The sequence below is a fragment of the Aptenodytes patagonicus genome, chromosome 6, assembly GCF_965638725.1.
Source record: "Aptenodytes patagonicus chromosome 6, bAptPat1.pri.cur, whole genome shotgun sequence".
NCBI lineage: Eukaryota > Metazoa > Chordata > Aves > Sphenisciformes > Spheniscidae > Aptenodytes > Aptenodytes patagonicus.
Window position 1 is genome coordinate 51,441,159 of NC_134954.1, and position 23,545 is coordinate 51,464,703.

At 44.4% G+C, this 23,545-nt stretch overlaps 1 protein-coding gene across 1 annotated transcript; it reads left to right on the forward strand.

The window, feature by feature from the left end:
• On the forward strand, positions 1-23,545 carry WIPF1 (WAS/WASL interacting protein family member 1). Its single transcript, XM_076342585.1, has 8 exons — positions 1-71; positions 6,455-6,543; positions 8,074-8,203; positions 10,376-10,552; positions 11,749-12,513; positions 15,299-15,511; positions 17,217-17,330; positions 18,654-23,545. Exons 2-8 carry the CDS (start codon positions 6,493-6,495, stop codon positions 18,707-18,709), a joined length of 1,506 nt encoding a protein of 501 aa, XP_076198700.1. The 5' UTR covers positions 1-71; positions 6,455-6,492; the 3' UTR covers positions 18,710-23,545.

The window sequence follows — 23,545 nt, forward strand, 5'->3', positions numbered from 1 at the left end:
CTTTCTCTGCCCTGGCATTTTGCGTGTTTTTCAGTCTGGGTGGAAAGTCATACTCATACCACTCATTTCAGGTACTGTGGAGAGTTTCTTTGAAATGCAAAAAGTCCCAAATAAAGTTGGCTTCCTCTCTCTGGCAGCGGCAGCTCCCCAGAATTTCCCTGGGCCTCATGCATCCAGAGTAACTTCTCGTCTGTTGGTCTCTCTTTTGGCTGTCTGGTTCTCTGCAAGTGGTTTTAAGGGTGAAATGTTAGTGCCTCCTTTTGCTACCACAGCTTCCTCTGGACAGGTTAGGACAATTTGCATTCTCACACCCTTGTAATGTCCTTTCTCAGGCCACGTAGTCTTGTAATCCCTGCACCAAAAGGAGCGTTGTCTCAGCCAGAAAGCCATCCTTAAAAGACCAGTCAGTGATGTTAAAGGACCCAAAAGTACTGAGAGTAACGTTTTAAATGTCCCGCCTCCTGAGCTCCTGGGCTTCAGAAGGTTTATCCCAGTTAGGAGGAGTGCTGAGTATGGGGCGGTTACACAGCAGTCCTGTGGTGTCTCAAGTAGATCTTGTATTGGGTTACTTTAGCACCTGTCAGAGGCTTTGCCCTACTCTGTGTGAGTGACTGAGGCCAGAGAGTCTCCTAAATATTCTTTCTTCACCACCCTGTAGGATAATTCCTCTTCAGTGTATTCAGGTAGTTTCATGCTGCACTGGGTTTGGTTTGGTGTCCTTGTTGAATTCTTTAGGGGTTTAAAACCATCTATCTTTATATTTATTTATAGTTTTCTATATTTTTAGAAACTTTAATAAAAAGAGAAGAAGAAAAATATCTGATATTTTTCAGATGGGATTTACTGGCACGGTGTTGCATGGGAGGAGTGTCTTCAGCATCCTCTAAAGCTCTCATTCACACCTTGCCACACTCCCGCACCTGATTCTCTTAATGCAAACAGCCCCTTTGGCCTTTGGAGGATACAGTGGTGTAACACGGGACATGTAGACTTACTAATGGCTCGGGTCCACCAAGGGAAGTGGGAGCAGGGGGACTCGAACAAACTTCATAAGAAAACACGGTAATGTTTTTTTATCAAAACAGTTTAATAGTTCTGTCCTCCATTAAAAAACGGTTCATGAAAAAATATTGTGGTCTGTATGAAACTGATTTTAAACGATTTTACAACTACTTTGTAATGTATTTATAGTTAGTTGTCCTTTTTGTTTTGAAAGCTACCTTACTAAAGTACTAAAGTACTTTTAGTACTAAGTACTAAAATCTACAAAACCTAGCCCAATTTCCTCAAATTCAGATTTTTAAAATTTTCCTTTCTTTCATTAGCAGGAAGTAATGCATTTTGAAAAAACCAAATCAGTACTGGTTCGAAAGTTAGGTCCTTTTGCAGAGGGCCAATCACCATTTTAATTGGCGACTTTGGGTTTTTTTCCCCTTGAGTTCTATCACTTCTATTTTATTTCTACAGTTGTTTGTTCCTTCCTCTTTTTTTGCTTGGAAATTAATCATGCAGGAAATGATTAACCACAGTGAGCTGTCTGTCTGCCTCTGACTCAATATGTTTAAGAGGGGGCTCCCTGAAGCAGCTCAAAATGGCTGACTAGATGCAAACAGCGCACTTGCAGTCCAGTTGTTCACACTGTCCATCCTACATTAAATGTCGCGTTTCTTTTCAGCATTTGTAATGCTCCTGAAATGATTTCTGAAGTACCAAATTAAATCTGAAATGCCCAGAATTTGTGCTTCACGGAGTTTGGTTTAGTGCCACTTTTGCTTATTGGTCTTTATGAATTAGTTCGCGGCGCAAGGGGCTCTTTGCAGAATGCATCCTATACTGTCTACTATACTTTGGTTTTTAAATGAAATTAGTTTTTATCACAATGTGTTGTATATCATAATATTTTAATACCATTTCTGATAGTGACTGCCGGGTGTGCCTGGTAGCTTACAAAAATCAGAGCTTCCTTATGCGATCGTGTGATTTACCTGGGATTAGGTGGGTATCTCGTTTGCTAACAGCTGGCGTGGCTTTCTTAAAAGGCAGCAGATGCAGGCTGTGTGCACACCCCTCTCGAGAAGGTTGTCCGTGGGTGCACCTGGGTTGTAGCTGAGGCGGTGCAGAGCGAGGGTAGGGACTGCGGTGGGGTGCCAGCTCATAGCAATGGCAGCCCCGATTGGGGCTGGACCTCCGGAGGAAACAGCGGTGTGCATGGCGCTGCTGGCGCCTGCCTCGCAGCGGGAAAACAGCTGCCGCCACTGCTGCCAGCTGTGGAAATCCTTCTCTCTTGCTGACAATACAGACCTTTGTGTTTGGGGCTCAGGGGCTGACGCTGTGGTGTACATGTGCGGGTTAGTTACCATAATCCTTTCTGCTGCACCACCAATGCTCATCTAGATATAACATTTCTATATAGCTCCTTAAAAGCTATAGGTGCTGCCTAGAACATATGCAAGGACATGCGTCCTGGGTTTCAAAGTACCGATATGTCTTCAGTCTTGGTCTTTTGGAATTGGTTCCTTTTCAACACCCTGCAGCACCGAGTGTTATAAGCAGCTTGGTTGTTAACAGATTTGGTAGATAAAATTTATTACTGGGTGGATCAGTTACTCTTTCAGGTATTTTATAGTGTCAGCTGTTAGCAATTGCACGTAATGTCCATTTCTTAAATCCAGCTCTTTCCCACTGACCAAGAGCAAATAACGAACTGAGTCCATTGCTGAAGCATACGACAGTAACCAAAGCTTTCCTCTAACTGCAGAGTTACACTTAACATCTTAGGACATCTCTATGCTCTGCATAAAACAGCGATCCTGCGAATTAGTGGTGAACAAAGCAGCTGCAGAATTCAAGTTTAGCGTTGTGCTGACTCAGCTGCTTTGCATCTGCAGCCCGAGAGGTGCTGCTCATCCCAAGGGTCAGCCCCAGCACTGTGCTGTGTGGGCAAGCCCCCAGGTCGCTGCATCTCTTCCATACATTATTCTTCCTACAGGCTTACAGTGATCAAATTTAAAACTCCAGAGAGCACCAATTTTTTTGCTTACAAAAAGTCAGACAAAGAAGTAGATTGTACAAAATCTAACAACTGAACAGCAAGGGTGAGTTAGAGCTTCAAAGACAGAGGTGCCATTTCTTGCTGCAAAGTTTCAGCTTGAGTTTCTGAAATTCTCTTTCTCAGTAGCAGGAGCAGAGTCAGAGAGTAACAAAAGTAAGAGTGAAGCAGTGTCGTAACTTATGTTTTAAGCTAAAATTTGACAAACTGGGGTGTTTTACTGGCTCTGTAAGTATATGCACTGTACTTTTGTGTGTGGGCACGCAGGTTTCTGAGTCACGCCACTCTTTTCTGATGGCTCCTAAAGGAAGTGTGTGCTCTAGAACATCATGAGTAAACAACTCTGCAGGATGCTTGCATTAAACTTCAAGCCAGTTCTGCCTGAGTTTGACCTATTATAGAAGCTTGTCCTGTGCTTCCAAAATGCCATTTTCTAGACCCCCCTGGTAACTGCCCTGGGGGCTACAGGGCTTGTTCAGCAGTAGCTAAATGCTAAGCTCACCAGTGTGCAGCTGTGTACTTAATTTCCACTCCTGTCCTGTTGAGAAAGCCCTTCAGTACCAGAAGAGGTACTAGCTAGTGTGCAGCTGGTGACTACAGGTACATCGGAGGATGTCATCCCTCTGGAAGATGGGATAGGGAAAGAGGGGATGCCCACTGCCTTTCTCCCCCTTACCTCCTTGTAAATAATGTGTGCAGGGAGGGTTTTGGAGAGGCTGGATGTGTCCATGGGTAGTGGCTTCCCCTTAAGAGAACTCAGGCTTTGAGCATTACCCTGGTTCCCCTCTGTCTCCACCAATTCCTTAAGAAGCTGATCCAAAGCAACCCAGCTGAAAGGAAAAAAAGTAGAACAGACCAGCACAAGCATGCAGAAAGCAATCGCTTAACTGACAGGGAGGTAGATGAGTTATGGCATTTGCAAAAATACTGCCTTTTAGAGAAAGCGCTTCATAGGCCAGCTGCATTCAGGTCTGAGCTGCCTTAAGGAATTAATTTAAAAGTCTGATATCAAACCAAACTTTATTCTGCCTGCTCCAGAAACTTTCCCGCGGCACATGGAGTGCCGAGGAGACTCACTGTGCATTATCCAGACTGCTTTGGCCTCCTACCAAAGCAGCGCAGAGAGCAGAATTTCTCTTTCTCTTTTTAATCAGTTGAAGGAGTTAAAAGCTTGGTGAAATAGCCTAATGGCACAGTTACGCTAGAGACAACTGCAGCTGTGAAAAGGCTGTGTTAAGAAACAGGATGGTTGTGGTCTGCTGTAAGAAATAATTTTCCTGTTGACTGTTTTTTTTAAACAGGAAGCTGAAGAACAAAGCAGCATTAGTCTTGGTGCTTTTAATAGGCTTCAGATTTCAAATATTGCATTTAGGATAAGCAGATCGGGAAAGGATAGGGCTTTGTGCAGAGTCTTATGTAACGACTGAGAGCTAGAAATACGGAAGACAGGACCTGAATTCAAGCAGATCCTCTGAACGCGAAGCTGGTGCTTCTCTGGAGACACCATAAGATGCACAGTAACGCACTGGAGGACTGATGAGAGCGCGCCGGTCCGTTTGCAGGACTTTGCGAACGCGTGTGTTTGCACAGCACTGCGTAGGCTTGGCTTCACATAGTTTCCTCTTTGTTAGTCAGTCTCTCCGTCCGCCAGCTTCCCCTCTGCTCTGCTTGCTCTTTCGCAGTAACCGGAAAGAGAAACAGTTTCTGCAGTACGGGAGAAGAAAACCTGCAAAGACTAGAGACTCTAGTCTCACTTTGAACGTGAAAGCCTCATGCCACTTTGAACTCCATTTTTTTTTTCTAGATAGTCAGCCAGAGCTAGGGGTGATGTGTTCAACTCCTTTCCAAGCCCTTTCCTCCCTAAAGATCTTAGACAAAATCCATTAAAGTCTTATTTCTGAAAAGCTTTCTTCTGAGGAAGGTAGCTCAGCAATTTTTTGTATGTGTGTGTTTATAGCTGTATTCTAATTCTTTTGAAGCATGAGCATCTGACGAGATAAATCTGTACTTCTAACCATTTTTTTTCTCACACACATACCATGGATCATCTCAGAGCCATTACAGACTTTGTAGGTGGTGACTCACCTCAAACCCTCACTGCAAATGCCATTTTGTTCCATTCAGAACATTTTCCTAATGCTCATTTAAACTGTAAAGGGTACTGTACCTAGCATGAAGTTGATTTGGCAGATACTGTGCTATTACAGTTCTCCTTGGTTTTATCAAAAACAATTAAGTGACTTCAGAAAGTAAGAGCTGTGTATTCTTGTAAATAACTGACTTGGGGACCTCAGCTGTTAGCCTAGGGTTGTCTGGAAAATAACCCTTATTCCTATTTCCACTGTGTTTACCTGTCTGGCGCAAACATTATACAAATGGTGGCAAATCACCGTTACTAAAGCTGGCTGAGGTGAATGGGCAAGAGCAAAGCACATGCTGAAATGCCGTAACACCATTAGAAAAGCCCTGGAGCCTCCGATAGGCACAGTTCCAGCGAGCAGTGTGCCAAAATGCCACAAAAAGCCCTCGTGACTTGAAAAAAATTCCTTGATGCTTGTCCTTTCTTTTTTTTTCATTTAATATTTTCATTGCAATGAAGTTCTACATCTCAAGTGTGACCCTCCTAGGATTGCCTTAGGTTGGAAGTTCTGCTTGGAGTGGGGAAAAGCAGGAGCCTGGTCTCCAACAGGGAAGCTCGGGGAAGGCTGAGCTTTGGCAGCCAGGCTTTTCCCTCTGCAGCAGCCTGTGGCTGAGAGGCCAGGCTGCCTGCTTGCTCTTCCTCCTCTGGGAAAGTGCACAGAGCGTGACTGTGTGTGCCGCTCCTGAGGAGAAGGAAGGTGCATTCAGAGGTGACGATGGAGCTTGGAGTCTTCAGAGCAAGCAGGGAGAAAGGAAGAAGCATGTGTCTTTCCTAGAGCTCTGCTGTTCCACCCTACCCATAAGGGGGGGGGGGGGCGGATCTTCCAGCAATTTAAGGGCTCTAAAATGTCAGCATCTCTTACCGAGTATGGTCTTATGCCTTCTTGAAGTAAGAGTTGGTGGTATAGCTATGGGATTATCCTGAAGTACTTCCACAGGAACAAGATTGTTGGATTAAACAGAGTTCAATTTTGTTACTGCATTTTCGTGTATTGCCATAGCAATGCATGGGTTGTGTATGTGTGCAAAACTGGGTATGTATGTCTGTGAGTTTGTATGGCAATGGGGATTATGTAGGGAGCCCCCGTTTCCATGCAGCTGGTTTCCATACAATGAAACATGAAGTGCTTTTTACAGATTATTTAGACTTAGAAAATGTAGCAGATAAACCTGTTAGCTGCAAGGATGTTTTTTAGCTGAGTAGAAATTTATTTATTAAGGTTTATTAATCTCTGGGCCTCATGTGTTTCGTGTTTTGCTGTGCAGGTTTCTTAGCAAGTCCAGACAGAGCTCAGCCTTCCACCATGCCCGTGCCTCCCCCTCCAGCTCCCCCTCCGCCCCCAACGCTGGCCTTGGTAAGTTTTACAGGAGGTAAATGTACCGTACTGTCCTTTGTTGCTGCTTGTCGTATTGAACGGGACATCCAGAGGCATTGAGGTGTGGATGAGGGTATGCATGATATTTGGGGAAAGCTCTCCAACATTTGTTTACGGTTGATAATTGATCCTACAAGAGGGACCATCACTTCCGTTCCCTTCCAGGGCCCATATGGATGTCACTAGCCACATTGACTCTCCATCCTCCTCTTCCTCCCACACTGGTAGTTTGATCTGATGTAGGGATCCTGGGTGGAGAGGCACAGCTCCTCAACAGCTCATCTAAGTCAGGGGAATTGAAGTCTTGCTCTCCCCTTGACTTTCTCCAGCCATGTACTCCCACCTTCTCCCTTGTTCTACTCTAGTACGTACATTACCCAAGCTGGAAAAAATCAATCCTGTTGTTTATATTTGGTAAGGATAGTTCTTAGCTAGCATAGCTCCCTCAGCCAGCCTGTGGTATCAAAGCACAGGACCCACTGCTGGCACAGCATGGTGGGTGAGACTACATCGGACCTTACTTAAGTCAGCCTAAGCAGGAACAGAGCTTGTGTTTGCCCTCCGACAGTCAGTCACCTCACTGACAAGAAAGAAAAGGCTTCTTGAAATGCCGTTGTAAAGTACTCAGATGTTTTCATAGCAAAACCCTAGCTGGTTACACAGATAGGTTGGGCTGTGCCACTGAAGAGTCTTTCCCTCATTTTCCACCACAAGCAAGATACAGACTCTGTGCTTGGTCCCTCCATGGCAACTCTCACCACTTTTCAGGAAATTTCCGTAACATGATCTGATAAGTTAGAAAGCTTTTCAGGAACCACCATTTCCTAGAAGAAATAACCATATATACATGCATGTGTGTGTGCATATATGTGTATGGTTTTGGGTTTTTTCTGGTTCTTCCTTGAAAAACTGTGTCCTCAAAACATAAACTGAAAGGAGAGGACCATTGAGACAAACCTCATGCATCTAAAGGTTTTATTGGGTCTATATGAAGAGGTCTATATTGTTGAAGTGGTGATTGCCATTTTAAAGTATTTCTATCAAAACTAAAATAGTAGATAAAGCTCCATCTTTCTTCTGATTTATCCAGAATTTGTATATTAGGAGTTTTCATTACAACTTCCAAGAATGTCCACCTTTTTGTATAATCAAATTATGTGTGTAATCTGTTCTTGTTCAGTCTCCAAAATGGCAATTTGCCACAGATGTGCCCTGGCTTTAAAAAATCAGAGACTCTAAGTCTTGAGTCAAAGAAATGTGAATTCACATAAAAGTGTTCTGTTTCTAGTGAATAGTGTGGGTTAGCATAGCAGCAGTGTTTGGGGCCTCAAGTCAGTAACAAGGCTGGCTACCTCTAACATCATTCACAAAAGCAGACACGGCATGCTACCCACTCCAGTGCTGCAAAAACAGAAATTGAGGTCTCAAGTAACTACCATATTTGAGCAGAACTTTATAGCTAGAAGTTGAGGTTTATTTTGCCTCCTCATTTTTAATTTTATTTTGCAGGCAAATACTGAAAAGCCATCCCTAAGCAGGTCAGAACAAGCAGGGCGAAATGCTCTATTATCTGATATTACCAAAGGAAAAAAGCTAAAGAAGACTGTTACTAATGACAGAAGTGCTCCGATTTTAGACAGTAAGTATGATTCTGCATGTTGGAGTTTCTGTACTTGTGAATGGTTCTACAGATCTGAATGCTCAGAATTATTTTATACATTATCAGATGAACTGCCATGAGAGAAGTAGGTAAAATAAAATGCCAGAAGTTGGCATGCATAGGAGCATGCTACCCTGCTAGGAGCTCTGCTGAGGAGCTGCAGCAGATCAGGCAAAAAAAGCCCCCGTGAGGACTGAGGAGAGCACAGAGACTAAAGTGGAATTTCAGACTCTACTTTCGCATAAACAGTATAAAAATAAAGGCACCCCTGGCACGACACCATTGGCTTGTTAATGGCCCCAGTGCCACTTAAAGCAAAAGCAGAGCCAGGAGCCACAGCCCCACCTGTGTGTCACTGCTGCATGCAGTTTTGCCACTCTCCGAGTGACTCAGGGGTGTTACCTTTTTGGCTCAGCCTTGTTGCTCAGCCTGCCCGGCAGTGCTCCGGCACAAGGCAGCAGCTCCACTTACCTGAATGGAGACAAGGTCTCCATCCAGCTGTGCTGCTGCTGTGTCTCACTGTACATCTCAGCAGGTGCTGAGAGGAGGCTGGAAAAGCCCATGTAGCAAAAGTATTGGGAAGACAGAACAGAAACAGGAGAAGAGCGAGGAACAAGGGCCGGCTACGTCAGAGGAACAGCGTTTATTGCCTAGGGAGAGAAGACACTTCTACAGATTGATCAGCAAATGTTATACATTTGATACAACCTAGTCCAGGTCTGGCCATGCAGTTAAAGGCTGGACAGCGATGAGGAGGAAAGAAGAAGGAAGATAATGAGGAAAGAAGGAAATGCCCAAAGGAGTGTGACCAAATAAGAATAATAAAAAAAACAGATACAGTCCTGCAGTCAGCCAGGTACTTAGTTTTTAAACGCTTGAGTATTATCTCTGAAAGCAAAGTTACATGTTCTAGCTATTGTAATGAGCTGGAGAAAAGCATTAAGGGGATTAAAGGAAGGGTAAACAGTAATATTAAAATGATGTGGCCTATTATCTTGTTTACATGAATTAACAAATCATGATGAAAGACTAAACCATAGTAGCTGCATTTCTCCAGAGGTTCACACCCTGTGTGAGTCAGAGCTGAACTGAGCTAACATGCTTGAGAAAAGAGAAGGATGATGTGAAACATTCCCCCATGAACACATTCTTCCTCTTTTTTTCTGGGTGGGATTATTAGAAGTGCTTTTAATCCACAGGTTTTAATTACTTTAAAGTCAGTGAAATGTTTACCCACCCAAAGTTGTAGAAATCGAGATACCAAGAAATTAAGCAATGGATCTTCAGCCATGTAGCCCGTCATCGGAGAACTGATTTCCACAGATATCCCAACCTCTGGGCCTGCTCATTTTGCAGTGGTGCTCTGAATAGGGCTCTTCCCTGTATTTGTAGTTGTGGAAACACTTTCATTTTACTTTTACCATCTCAGTGTTGTCACAGCAGAAATATTGACATTAGAGAAATGGGAGAGGAAGGGGGGGCTGATAATATAATTCCTGCCTATTGGAAACATTAACAGCTAATGATCCTGTCACTGTGTTTCTGGACCTACAGGAAAGTAATCAGAAATGAAATCTCTTTCCCCACTAGGCTTTGTTTAAATAAGTAGATATGTTGCAATATCATCAATAGTGACAGAGTTCTGTGCGCTCCCAGAAGTGATCACCAGAGACACCTCCAAGAGGAAGGACACCTCTCTCTTCCTCCTTCCTTCCTCATTTCCCGTGACATTGCCCTGTCTCTCGGTTTGCTTATGGAGAAGTGGAGGGGAAGGATAAGAGAGCAAAGGTATGAAGAAATGGGAAGCAGCTACAAAGATGCTAACAAAGACAACACGATATTCTCAGAGGTCCCATCCATGCTCAGTTCCAAATTCTCCATAGCAACTGTTTTTCTGCTTTCCAGTCCAGAGGAGACTAAAGGAAAGTGATGGCTTAATAAAACACAGTGGCTATGTTTATTGCACCACCTCTTCCATGGTGCAATAGTGGTGGTGATGGTAGCTGTGATGATCCAACCTGAACAAGGACTTGTGTGTTTTGAAAGCTCGTCCATTTTTCCCCAGCTACAAGCATTGCTCTAATGAAAGAGATGACTTTGCAGGATCAGTCTTGCTTCTCTGCCTAACGTGGGGGATTTTTTTCCCAACAGAACCCAAAGGACCTGGTGGAGGTGGCGGCGGTGGCTTTGGAGGAGGTGGCGGTGGCAGCGGCGGGGGTTTTGGTGGTGGCGGTGGTGGCAGCTTCAGTGGCGGTGGACCACCTGGCCTTGGAGGCCTTTTTCAAGCAGGAATGCCAAAGCTCAGATCTGCTGCGAGTCGAGATGCTGGTAAGAAAGACCTTGCAGTTCCAGTGTGAAAAAGTAAATGAAATGTAATTTTCAGCTTGAACTTGTTTTATTCTTAATACTAGGTTTTATGAGGGAGAAGTGAGACTCCTCTTTCCACCCATCCTCCTAGTTATTGATGAAAACTAAAGATCTCAGAAATGTTGAATTGCTACCTGCAAGGTACAGTCAGGCAGATTAGGTCCTGCCTTAGCTGTGGGTGTGCAGGACCAGAGGGGAGCATAAGAGGATTCCAGGTTAATTCTCCCTTGTGCACCAGGAAAAAGGATCTACTTTCCAAATGGAAAGTACATCTGCGTCAGCTCCACAACAGCATGATTTACCACTTAGGGAATGCATGAGGCATCCCAGCTGGCTGGTACGCACACTGCAGTTGGAGGCTTGTCTGGGGCATGCACTGTATTCTTCTGGCTGGCAAAACAACTGCCCGAAGCCTCGTGCCCTTCGAGACGAAGGAGATCTGGGGCCAGTGAGTTTTGTTAAGGTTAAGGATGTAGGATTTCATGCTTGTTGAAGGAGGACTGGGCAACGGGGGTTGTAGGGTATTACAAACCTTACACATTTTATAGACTAACGTAATTTTTCAGCACATGTGTACAAAACAGTCTCTTGGAGCTGGTATTTTTGTTGTGTCACAGTCTATTTTAGGAACTTGCATTAATACCAAAGTTTCTGGCATCACAGAACAGTACTTCTTCAACTGCAGGGCTGGCTGCCTTCTTCCTGATGTGCACAAGTACATCCTTAGATAACAGCTACTAGAAAGGGCTGAAAAGAGCCTTTTGCCAGACTGTTGTCATTAAATATCATTTGAAAGCTAAGATTTCTTTGCTTTCAGGTTGATGGTATCAATACCTGTTCTTGACCGTTTCTTCCCTCCCTGTGTTATTGCTTGCTGTGTGATGGCTGCATCAGTTGTGTTACCTTGCAGCCACTTTGGTCTCTCGCAAGTTGTCCCTCATAAGCATTACCAGGATGTAACCTGCTACTCCGGAGCGGTTCCCCAGTGCTATCAAAATTGCTGCTAACTGTTCCTGGGTGCCAAGCCCTCAAGGCTTGCGTGCCCCGTGCCGGGGCCGACCCCCTTCGTGTTTGCGGTGCCTTAGGACGCAGCCCGTCAGGAAGCCGTTGGGCGAAGCCCGTCCGATGGGTGCTGATGCCCTCTCCTGTGTCCGCAGATGCCGGGGGAGGCCGCCCGCCCGCCCTGCCGCCCGGAGGCCGCTCCGCAGCCGCCAAGCCCTTCTCACCGCCGAGCGGCCCGCCGCGCTTCCCGGGGCCGCCCTCGGGGCCCCGGACCTCCGCTCCCGAGCCGCAGAGGAGCCGCATGCCGCCGCCGAGGCCCGACGTCGGCTCCAAGCCCGAGGCCGTGCCGCCCCCGGTGCCCAGCACCCCCCGGCCCATCGCCTCCAGCCTGCACAACAGGGGGTCGCCGCCGGTGCCGGGCGTGAGCCGGCAGCCCAGCCTGGGGCCCTCGCCCCCGCCGTTCCCCGGCAGCCGAAGCGCGGGGCCGGCCGGCTCCCTCCGGCAGCCCGGCCCCAGCACGGCGCCCCCATTCTCCGGCCGGCCGCCGCTGCCGCCCACCCCGGGCCGGCCGGCGGACGACAAACCGCCCCCTCCGCCGCCCCCCGCCGGTCACAGGCCTCCCGCCGCCCGGGAGGCGACTCTGCCCCCGCCGCCGCCGCAGACCAGCAAGCCGCCCGTGCCCGCCGCCCCCCGGCCCGCCCTCGGCGCCCCGGCGCCCCCGCCGCCCCCCAGCAGGCCGGGGCCGCCCCCCGTCCCGCCCGTCCCCGGCGGCAGCGACGAGATGCCGCGGCTGCCCCAGAGGAACATCTCGCTGGGGTCCTCCTCGGCGCCCGGTGGTGGTGGGGGGCGCTCCGGACCCCTGCCCCCCCCGCCCAGCGAGAGGCCCCCGCCGCCCGTCAGAGACCCCCCCAGCCGATCAGGTAGGGAGCCGGGGGGCTGAGGGTCCTGAGCTTGGTGGGGGTTGAACAGATGGGCACGGTGGGATGAAGTGACGATTATTTATGGAAAGGGGAAATTTTCGGTTTGCCCAACAGTGGCGTTGGCCGTGCCCCTTGGAGCGTAACCCAAAATCTTCAGCTGGCCTGCCCTGATGCAGCCCTGCAGGTGCTTCGCCTGCTGTGACCCAGAAGGAGCACCGTCGGATCGCTCTGACTGGGGCGTCGCTTTTTCGCCATGTGCGATGCACAGAAGTGCTGGAGGAGCACGATGCGGCGTGGGGCAGCCCCTTCCCCTGCGAGCTGCTGCCATGCACGCACCTGCTTTGCATGGGCAACAAACAGTGCTGTTAAGCACAAGGGATTCTGCAGTTGGAAATCAGGGTTTACGGGCACCACGGTGGCTTAAGGAAAGTCACTGCGCATCACCAGCCTGCTCACGTGCACTTTTGCAAATCTCAGTAACTTTCGTTATAATTACTGTAATTAAAAGGGTTGCAAACGGGGGTTTCCCCATTATGTTCTTCGATGCAAAGAAGCTGTTTTATCTAGCTTCTGATAGGTGACAGCATTTGCCTTCCTGAGTCAACCAGCGTGAGTTAATGGGCGTTCTCGTGAATGGAGGTTTGCAGAACCTGACCTTCTGCGTGTTGGGAGACACGAACACTTACAGCCAAATACAAATTATTTTAATGAAAGACCTAGCCAACAGTTGTTAAATGTAATGGCAATTGTTACAGCGTGCCTAACTCTTGTTACTCACCATATGCAGGTTTCAAATGAGGCTAAAGATAGAATTGTCTCCTTTGAGTTATTTCATAATATACTTTGTCCTCTGTGACAGCTATTGTTCATAACTTCTAAGAGTTGCACATCGTAACTTAGCTCTCTTAATACCTGATGGTTCTCCCTTTGGAGGTGAGAGAACTTAGGCACAAACAGCCAGGCCCTGTAACATCGGGAAGGAAGAAGCGTTGCCACAGAAGGCAACGCTGGGAAGCTCCATAGAGTTGCCTTTCATTTCATCCTTTGGAATAAAAATCTGGAATCATCTCAAACCCGCACAGTCCCGGACAATAGAGATGAATGTAATGGGAGCTCCCATAGGTGACAGCCATCCATGTTGCTTTCTAGCTCCTTGAACCAGCCTGGATCTCCTATAGCACAGCACCTGCAGCAGCTGTGGAGCTACAGAAAATACTGGCCCCAAAACTGTGCTTTGTGGAGCTGGTTACCAGCCCAAAGGATGGCACAATGCCAGCGCAGCCTGCAGTAAACAAATCAGAGAAATCTTGTCCCGTTTGACTGGGAGCATGGATCAAAGTTGCAGAGAGTGCAATTATTCAGACACTTCCAAGAACTTCTTCCATGATGGCCTCTGCTTCCACCGGTGCTTTCCTTGTTGGCTCTTTTCTGAGGCAGATGGTTTTAGCAAATCTGCACTACCTTTCTGCTGGCTTAGTAAGTAGAAGGAAGTCGTAGCAATAAACTATAAATGTAAATACTCCTGTTCTGAAGCGGTTCAATATAGATGATGGGGTTTAGGTAGGTTTAGAGAGAGAGCAAGCAAAACTATGCTGAAAGTTGCTAAATGCTTCTCATTCTTAGAAACCATTCCCTAAAGGCAAATTTTAGTAATTTGTGAAAAAAGAAGAGGGAAAAAAAAAAAAGAAAAAAAAATCCACAAAGTACAGCATGTTTCTTGAAGCATGTTTCAATGCTTGTTGCTGGAGACACAGTATCTGCTGCTCTCTTTTTCAAAATGCACGTCTGTAGCTAATTTTCATTAGGACAAGGAAGCATTTCATAGAAATGAACATAATTGTCAGTTGCCCAACTGTGCCAAACAGAGGTAGCGAGACCTTTGAACACGCATAGCCCTCCACACCCTCTGCTTCGTCTCCTCGTGTCCTAACCATGGGTACCTCTCTCCCTGGCAGCAGCAGCTTTCCTGCCTTTATTTACTGGCTTCTCTCGGAGAAGTGCTCTTCCCCTGCCCTCAGGACAGCCCTGGTCCTGTGTTACATGGGCTGTGCCTTTGTATTTGACCAGTCGCCACACCAGTTACTCAGATACACAGACACTGGGAATGCCAGTCTAGGTGTGAGGTCTGTTTCCAGTTTAGCGGGAGGTGGATATGCTCCAGCTACTGAAAAACCTGGCATGCAGCACTTACGTTTATAAATGAGCGAGCTGATGCCATGCTGCTTAACGCTGCCACTTCTGGGCTGAATTCCCCTGTGCGCCACCGCAGACCCTGGCTGTGACACCCAGAGGGGACCACCCCTACGGACAAAGAGCCTCTGAGGGTAGCAGAGCTCTTCTGCTACACGTCCTCTTGCCTTGCAATGGTACATGGAAAGGAAATGGGCTATGGTTTGCACCTCCATAGTACTCTGAATTCCAGCTGTAACTTCTGCTCGTTGTGGCCGACGTAATTTAGAGTCGTTTAAAAGTGGCTTCAAGGACCAGCACCTCTAGAGAGGCTTCTGTAGCTGAGGGAAATGGGAATATGGGCACTGAGGTGTATTTGTGCTTAGATGTGCCCTGCTCCCCTGATTTCTATTCTTCAAATCAGCACCAACTCCCTGGAGAGCTCTGGAGAGCAGGGAAGTGGGTGCTGAAGGTGATTCCTCCTTCGGGCCCCAGGCTAGCCCACACTCTCCGGTTTGTTAGCGGGAGGCTGTGGGATGCAGGCAGCAGCTTACCACCGGCAGAATAACCCCTGGTGCAAACAGTGTTTGTGTGCTTGCCTCTTGTCTTGCTCCAGGCCCCCTCCCACCACCTCCTCCCATAAGCAGGAATGGAAGCACTTCAAGGGCTTTGCCTGCTGCTCCCCAGCTGCCCTCCCGGGCAGGGCTGGACAACCAGAGAGGTGGACCACGACCGCCGCTTCCCCCCGACCGGCCGGGCTCGGCAGCGCCGCCGCCACCACCACCGCCTTCATCAGCTGTCAGAAACGGCTTCCAGGATGCAGGTGATGGTAAGCCATCCTCCCAGTTGTTTGCCTTTGATAGAGACCGTGTAGCAACTTTTGGCCTTAATACGTCAAAAAAGGTTTGGGACAGAGGCTTTGTTTCTAGTGCAGACCTTTGATTTCTGGCCAACAGAGGTGTCATTTGGGTCTCGATTAACCCTGACAAGTAAGAACGGAGTAAATATGCCATACATAGAGCAGAACTGCAAAGTTGTCAATACAGTCTCCAAAATAACCCTTTGAAAAATAGCATGGAAAAAAAGAAATGTATTCATCATGCTTTGCTTTGCTACAATGCAGAAATAAGGCCTAAGGGGATTGTTCTGACTCTAATACAAATTCAAACTGTAGCTACACTAAGACTCTTTGGAAGTCAGAACAAGTTAGATGATGACTCAAAAGCTGAAAGCTGAAAAACAGATGAGGGAAGAGATTGTCAGAACACTGCTGAAAATGTCAAGTATCTCTCTTTTTGCTAGTGTTTATTGAAAAGGTGAGGTCCAAGATTGCTGTGTTTTAAAGGTTCATCATGCTTTTCTTTTTAATTGTTTTCTATTTGCAAAGGACAGATGAATCTTTCAGCTAACTATGGGAGGCCAAAATTGGTATTTCTAACATTTATAAGGTAGAAAAAGCAAGCAGAAAATAAAACTGTAACTCACGCTTTTGAAGCATCTTCACATATCAGATAAGGCAGGTGGGTCACAGACACGCTTTTTCCTACACAAGTCATTTGCAGGGTTCAGAACCTGCAGCTCCTTTACACACTGGTTTCTAATTGCAACCATTGGGAGTAAACGTAGAAAAACTGGATCCCAGCAAATAACCACATGTACAATTGCTGGGCAAAACTTACTCAGCTGTTCATTACATTATGCAATAAAATATAACAATATTGCAAGAAAGTTATGGTTGCAAAGTCCTGAAGCAACCAAGTGAAGAAATGACAAAGTTTAAGATAGCCCACACTTTCTTCCTTGGGCCTCCAAATTCAAGTGCAGAACAGAGCTCTGTAAACATTTCCTATTATTTCAGTGAAGCAACTGATCAGCTTGCTTTATTCTTTAGAATCCTATAGACTCAGTAAGTACATCAATAGGGCCCCTGTAGTCTCAAGAGATATAGTTTCAACTGATATTTTTCCATTTTTGACACTAGTTACATACAGGTTTCTCTGTCATCATAAATTCTATCATAATGGCCCCAAATTTTCTTTTTCCTGTATAAAAATTAAGAAAGAAAAAACACCACTTATAGGTCAGTGTGCTTTTAATGATGCTTTTGAGCTCTGTATATCAACGAAGTATGAATATCAGAAAATTCTATACCCAGGAACAAAATACTGTTCTGAAGTAGGAGTTACTAAGCATTTCTGGTAACATGTATGTATGTGTGTGTGTGTTAAAAAAGCAGATCTATTATAAATGGAAGGGAATGTAGCACTTATTTCAGTGGAATTATGGCCATTTTCCTGATCTGTGATTTTGTGTTAAATTGGCTAAGAGATCAGTTAAAGTTAATAAGAATTTTCATTCTCAAACTAACCTAAAGCATCTTCTTCCCTGACTTCCCAATAGGATGCTGGTTCAATACTCAGCTATGTAAGCATTTTGCAATATAAAACGTGTATTAAACATGATGTTAATGTCAATTTACTTTCCTGAAGCTGTGTCACAAAGCTAACAAGTAAATTGCATGGGATTTCTTTCAGATGAATGGGAAAGCAGATTTTCTTTTCATCCTATATCTGATTTGCCACCTCCAGAGCCATATGTACCCGTGAACAGAAGTTATCCCAGTAAACTGGCAAGAAATGAAAGTAGAGGTAAGTTTGTTCCACCTCTGCCGTTGGAATTTCAGCGTTATCATCCTAAAAACAATGTGGATGGGGAAGAGACTGGATGCTGAGGTTTCAAAACTTCTCAGGCCAACAGCCTGGTCACCCTTCCCCACCACAGAGAAAAAGCTAAATGCAGGTTTGCAGGCACAAGCCCTCTTAAACTTGTATTTGAGGGGGGAATTGTTTGGTTTTTAAGTTGGAACATGTATTGTAAGAGACCACCTCTGCCATTATAGTTAGCCCTTCTGCTACAGGCAGCCAGAACCACAAAATCCCCAAGGACTTCCTCCTCACTTCCAATCTAAGTTCATGCACAACTCATTTATTCTTGTACCAACATCGTTCTTGAGTTTAGTTATCCTCCCTCCTTGGTGTGTTAAACCCCTAATATTTTTTAAGACAACAGTCATATCCTCCTCTCAGCTTTTGTTTTGCTGGGCTGATTAAATCAGGATGTACTACACTCTGCTTCCAAGCTATGTTCTCTGATCATCAGGGTTGCTTCTGTATACATTTCAGTTTGATTTTGTCTTTTTCAATCAGTGTTACATGCTGTTCCAGTTCAGGTCTCAACCATGTCTTCTACAGGAGCATAAATGTTTCCTATCTTCATTAGTGGTATTTTGCCTGATACAACCAAGGATCAATTTACTTCTTTCACAACCAGGGACATCGATGGTTCATAGTCATCCTGTAATCATCTGTACACTCAGATGTTTCTCTCTCTCTCCTGTTTCCAAATGATGAGGTTTTGGTTTGGAGCAGAAATTCCTGTTAGTCTCTGACCCTTCACTTTGCCCTGTTAGCTTTCATCCCATTCGTATTACTCCATGAAGAAAGGCAAAGTAATATATGTGCATTTTTTATGTTTCCTTTCATGAGTTTGCAATGAAAATCTTCATATAGGGAAAAACATGAAGAGCTTTGAAATGTTACTGTGTTTAGAACTTGCCACTTTCATTGAAATTTGCATGTGTTGCAAGTAGCACTGAGAAGGTATGTGTTCACATAAAATAGTAAGGCTAACAAGAGCTATCAATCTGTTTTAAGAAGGGGACAAAGGACTAAAATACATATGCTTTCCAGACATTTGGGGATAGCGTTAGTTAAAAACTTGCTTTTGCACTGTTTGAAGTTCTGATGTTGTTTAATAAACTAACCAGAAACTCTACAAAGATTTTTTAGTAAAATGGCCAGGCAAGAAAATGAGTAGACCTTCACCAGTTACTGAATTAATGGCTTGGATGTAAACTCCCACTTTAAAAGAAACCAGGAGGAGTAACACAAAAACCTTTCTTTCTCTTTTAGGTGGCTCTGGCCGAAAAGAAAGAGGTGCCCCCCCGCTTCCGCCTATACCAAGGTGAAATGAGTTCTGGCCCATCTTTGGGCGACGTCTGTTTTCAAATTTCCTTCGAGTCAGCTCTCCTGTCCACATCATTGGAAAGTTGTCTGGTTTGCTTTATTTCCACTTTTGGCTTGTCAGCTGGAATAAACTTCAGTCTCTATTACAGAAGTAATAGATGCGGCTTATGAACTATAGTTGCTCAAAGCTATAAATTTTATTTGCTTATACTGCAGGCTGTCATGAAAGGCATTTTGTGGACCATACACAGCATACGTGCATCATGCTTACCGTGTCCAGCCCTGTCCCCTTGAGAGCTCCAGAGGAGGTCTGGCTTTGAATTTAATGAGAGCTGGAACAAAGCTGTTTCATTCACTTGGGTACAGTGGCTGTATTATTTGAATTATAAAATACAATCTATTTTCTGTATAAAAAACAGTTGCTGGGGAAAACCGTGTAGCCAAGAGTCCCCTGGATCCTTCTTTGCATGCCTAACTTGGCCCATCTGCTTCTGCAAGCCATAGACCTACTGCACGATGACCAAGAGTTCATCCTAAACCTTTTCACTTCAGCTTAGCCAAGCAAATCTTATTTTAAAACAATAGATAGCACATCCCGCCCCGAGAATGGAGTGTGTCTGGCCTTGTTTTATCTGCGGAGAATCTTCCAAAGAAAAGCACAAGTGAAGAATTCAGCAGCATAAAAATAACTTATTTTTAATTCCTCTTTCCTTGTTTTTTAATAGTGTTACACTGTTAGTCACCTAATTCTTTCCTACTCTGATGCGGACCAACCCACAGTCATCCGTGTCCTGGATTATTGTAATGCCCTTTACCTGAGACTGCATGCGAAGAGTCCTCAGAAAGTAGTCTTGGTGCAAATGCAGCAATTACTGTAGTTGCAGGCTCCCTCCGTAAAGCATTGCTAACACCAGTGCTCCACAGACTGCTTTCCAGTTGTTTCTTTGGTACAATTAAATGATGGGGTTTAACTTAAAAAGCTTCCTGGGGCTTAGGTCACAAGTCTCAGAGAGATTGTATTTGACTTGTGTAACAGAAGAGCAGCTGAGGTCAAAAACGTGCGTAAGTGAAAGCCCTTTGATGTAGTGGAGGAGGTCTGGGGTTTGTGCGTTCAAGTGGGAGCATCAGCTCCAAAATTTGCTGTCTGCACTGGTTCGGGAGAAGTGGGAAGATTTGGCCTTCTGAGTTTACCATGAAGCCTGTCCTTTCAAACTTTGCCGAAAGGAGTCTCCGCAGAGAGCTGCAAGGCTTCCATTAATAGAAGAGAGAGTGAAGTATTCTAACATTGTGACAATTGGTTAATATGTTTAATGGCTTTTGAATTTTGTGTATGAGAAAAGAGTTCCTCGTATGAGTGCATTTTACAAATGGATCTAAACGCATATAAAATGCCTTTGGAAATTAGAGGAAGATTATAATTCTGGATTTGAAATATTGCTGAACGATAGCTCTTTGTTAACTGGACTTCTGAAGGTTAGCTCTGAAAAATTTCTCCTCTGTCTCCTCAACAGTTTCTGTTTCTTCAACATACTCCTTGGGATCCCTACCCAGTCTGTATCAGCAGCCATGCTTCACAGGGTGTTGCTCAAAAAAAAAAAAAATAGAAAAACTAGTCATGTAGGTTAAGAAAATGTTTCTCTAGCATGGGAGACATGATCCTAAGTACGCTCTGCGGCTAGAATGAGGTCAGTCCTTGAAAATCTAGGGAATTTAGCCAAAGAGAGTCTGGACCCCACTGAAGCGTTTGTGCATAGGGCTTTTTGCTCTGTCAGTGGGCGTGGAGGGGCAGATCCCCTTTCTGCCCAACAGCCTGGGCAGTCACAGTGAAGGGGATGAGAGAGAGTTGGATTTGGCCAGATCAAATTTAATTTGGCCTTTTCAGTGTTTGTTTACAAACTCTTGTTAGCTGTGATAGCATTTGATTATGTACCTGTCTTTTACATTTTTATATCTAATGACCTATTTCAAGTTACTATTTATGGTCTTGAACCTGCAATTAAATGCGCAGGCGCAAAGATGTATCTACATCTAATTGCAGGATCGTGGCTGTAAGAGTTTCTTAAACAGATATTAGTGGGACCTCCATGTGACAGGTACACCTTGGGATCAAACCTAGCGCAATACTGAATTTGTATATGTATTTTATGGATGTCACTTAAACAAAGTGCCTGTCTCTTTGGGATATTATTATGTGAATAGAAGTCCAAATAAGATTTTTAGGATAATAACTTAAAGGATAAATTATTGTATTCATGTTTTTAAACTGAAGCACTTACAACTTTCTAAGGAACAACATTCTGAATTTAAGAATACAGTATTTCAGTACCTTGACCTGCCAAATCCATATTAATATCCAAATAGCTATGCAGCCAAAAAAAAAACCCTCTAGAAACTATACCTTTTTTGTAACTTACCTGCTTCCAGCATGACTGTTTTACTTTGAGTAAGTCAATGAAAATGCTGCACGTTGTTCTGCCGACTCTCTGCATCATTCGAAATATCCTATATCTGATCTTTTGAGCAAGGTTTTCTGACCAGAAATTCTGGACCACTACCAAGACTTGGCAAACCAGCTTCAGTCTCACTTTAAAATGTGCTGTGTAAAAGGCGCTCAGTCAACAAGCCAAGAAACCTGAGCTGCTTGGGTTTGAGCACTTCTTTGTACTATAGAAACCTCTTCAGAATGGATATTTGGCATATATGTAAAATAGCTTAACAGTGCAGAAAGAGATATTTTTTCACCTAACAACAACTTTACTATTTATACCTTTTGCTATAAAAGTCCCTAGAAACATTCCAGAACAGTGCAGCATTTTATCATTCAATATATTGCTTCATATATCAGTAGCTAATTAGAATATCATCAGTATTTATTTCACTATGAAGTGTTAAAAAAGAAGAATGCAAAACATATTGAACCAGTGGTGCCTTATGACTTTTTTTGTCAACTTTTCTGTGTCTCACTAGAAAAATTAATAGGCGTTGCTCTTCCAAGTCCTAATGTAAATAGTGCCAACGGTAGCATTATGCAGTGTTTGAGCCAAGTCCTGCTGTTGTAACGTGCTCTGTCTGCTAACTTCAGATTGAGCTCAGTGTACGGAGAGACTATTGGATCAGTCTTCAGGTGAGATGTCGGTGGGCACTGGTTAACCTCACAATCAATTGTTGGTATTGCTCTGGAAATTTAACCCTTTCCCAAAACCAGTGTCTCACTTTGCAGTCCATACAGCCCAGCTGACTTCAGCGTGGTTGCATAGGTTATTAGAGGACTAAATTTGATTCACTGCTCGCATATAAGATTGAGTGGGTTTGTTTCAATGGCATTGTATTATAAACCTTCACACCTCAAACTATCTTTTTATGTCATCACTAGACTCGCATTGTGTGACAACAGCCACGGATATTCATTTTTGTTTAATTCAAGTCAGTAAATAAAATGGGAACAACTTTTGTACCATATGGCAATAATTTCTGCTCAATATTTTTGGAAGAAAAGCACATGTTATGTTTGTTATGACTTTCTGCACCAGCCAATGGGAGAAGAGGTCACAGTGATTAACATTCAGAATTGTTAAAGGAAACGCAGCTTGTGATTCAGGAAGCATGTATTTCTGTAAATGAACTACTTAAACAAGGTTGCAGAGTTCTTGTTTAGAAGCCGGCATTTCCCAACACTAGAAGGATCATAAGAACGATTTTTTTTTTCTGCAAGACTGAACTATTAAAGTTCCTTAAATTGTCACTTAAAAAAATGGACGGTAGTTTCTCCTTGCAACAGCAACTGTTTACATGTCACTTGTAGAAGTAGGTCTCTGTTGGAGCAGAGGATGAGGGAACTAAACTGCTATCATGCTTCACATATATTGTAACACAACAATTTTGTATGCAAAAGTATGCAAATAGAAAGGGTACTTTTTGCCTTGGAAGCAAAGAATGGAGTTGAATGATCCAGCTGGGATTACTTCAAGCAGAATGTCAAATGTCAAGAGACCTAGAGGGGGCCCCTCAGCCACAGGAAACGAGAATAGCGCTCAAGGAAATACAAACCCATTGGCTGAATGTTGCTGTCAATACTAGAGTACAAATCACGATATAAAATGCATGGACGTAATACCACATCACAATAGTGTGAACACCGTTGTCTCACAGTCAGGTGCAAACAACCTGTTACGGCGGTACATTGACTCTGTATGACATATATTGTATGAACTTTCATCTTTCAAACGGTATTCACCAGAAAATAAGGAGAATCTCTTACCTAAGATACCCGGTAACACATTAAGTGTAGCTAGTTCATGGAATGATTCTTCACGTACATTAGGAGAAAACGGGGATCTTTTAGCCTGTAAGGTAGAAGTGTCTGGACCATTCAGTTAAAATGTAAACCTGGAGCACTGGCAAAAAGGGGAGTGTTGGAGTTAACTCAGCAGAAGCAGGGCACACGTATATGTTCTTAGTGAGTGAGTATGCAGCAGGTAGATAGGCGGACTAAAAGAAAAAAATGGAAACGGCACGTCTTAAAAAAGGGAGTAACCCTTCAGTATGTTGCCATTTTGAAATACAGTTTGTCTGTGACAAATGTTCTTCAGTGTAAACTAATGCATGCAAAGGAAGACCTCTAAATTTGGACTTCCAAAGCCACACGACTATGAAAGAGAGAAAAAAATAACTTAAAACATAGGCTGAGCAGAAAGCAACATGTTTTTATCAGATGCGTAAAGTTTGAGCTTTTTATAAAATATTAATCTAGTTCTGTGAATATTTTTTTGCTTAACATTTATTTTGTATGTGATTTTGTTCTCCTTATTTTTCTGTCCTATGCCAAATAAATTTTACTT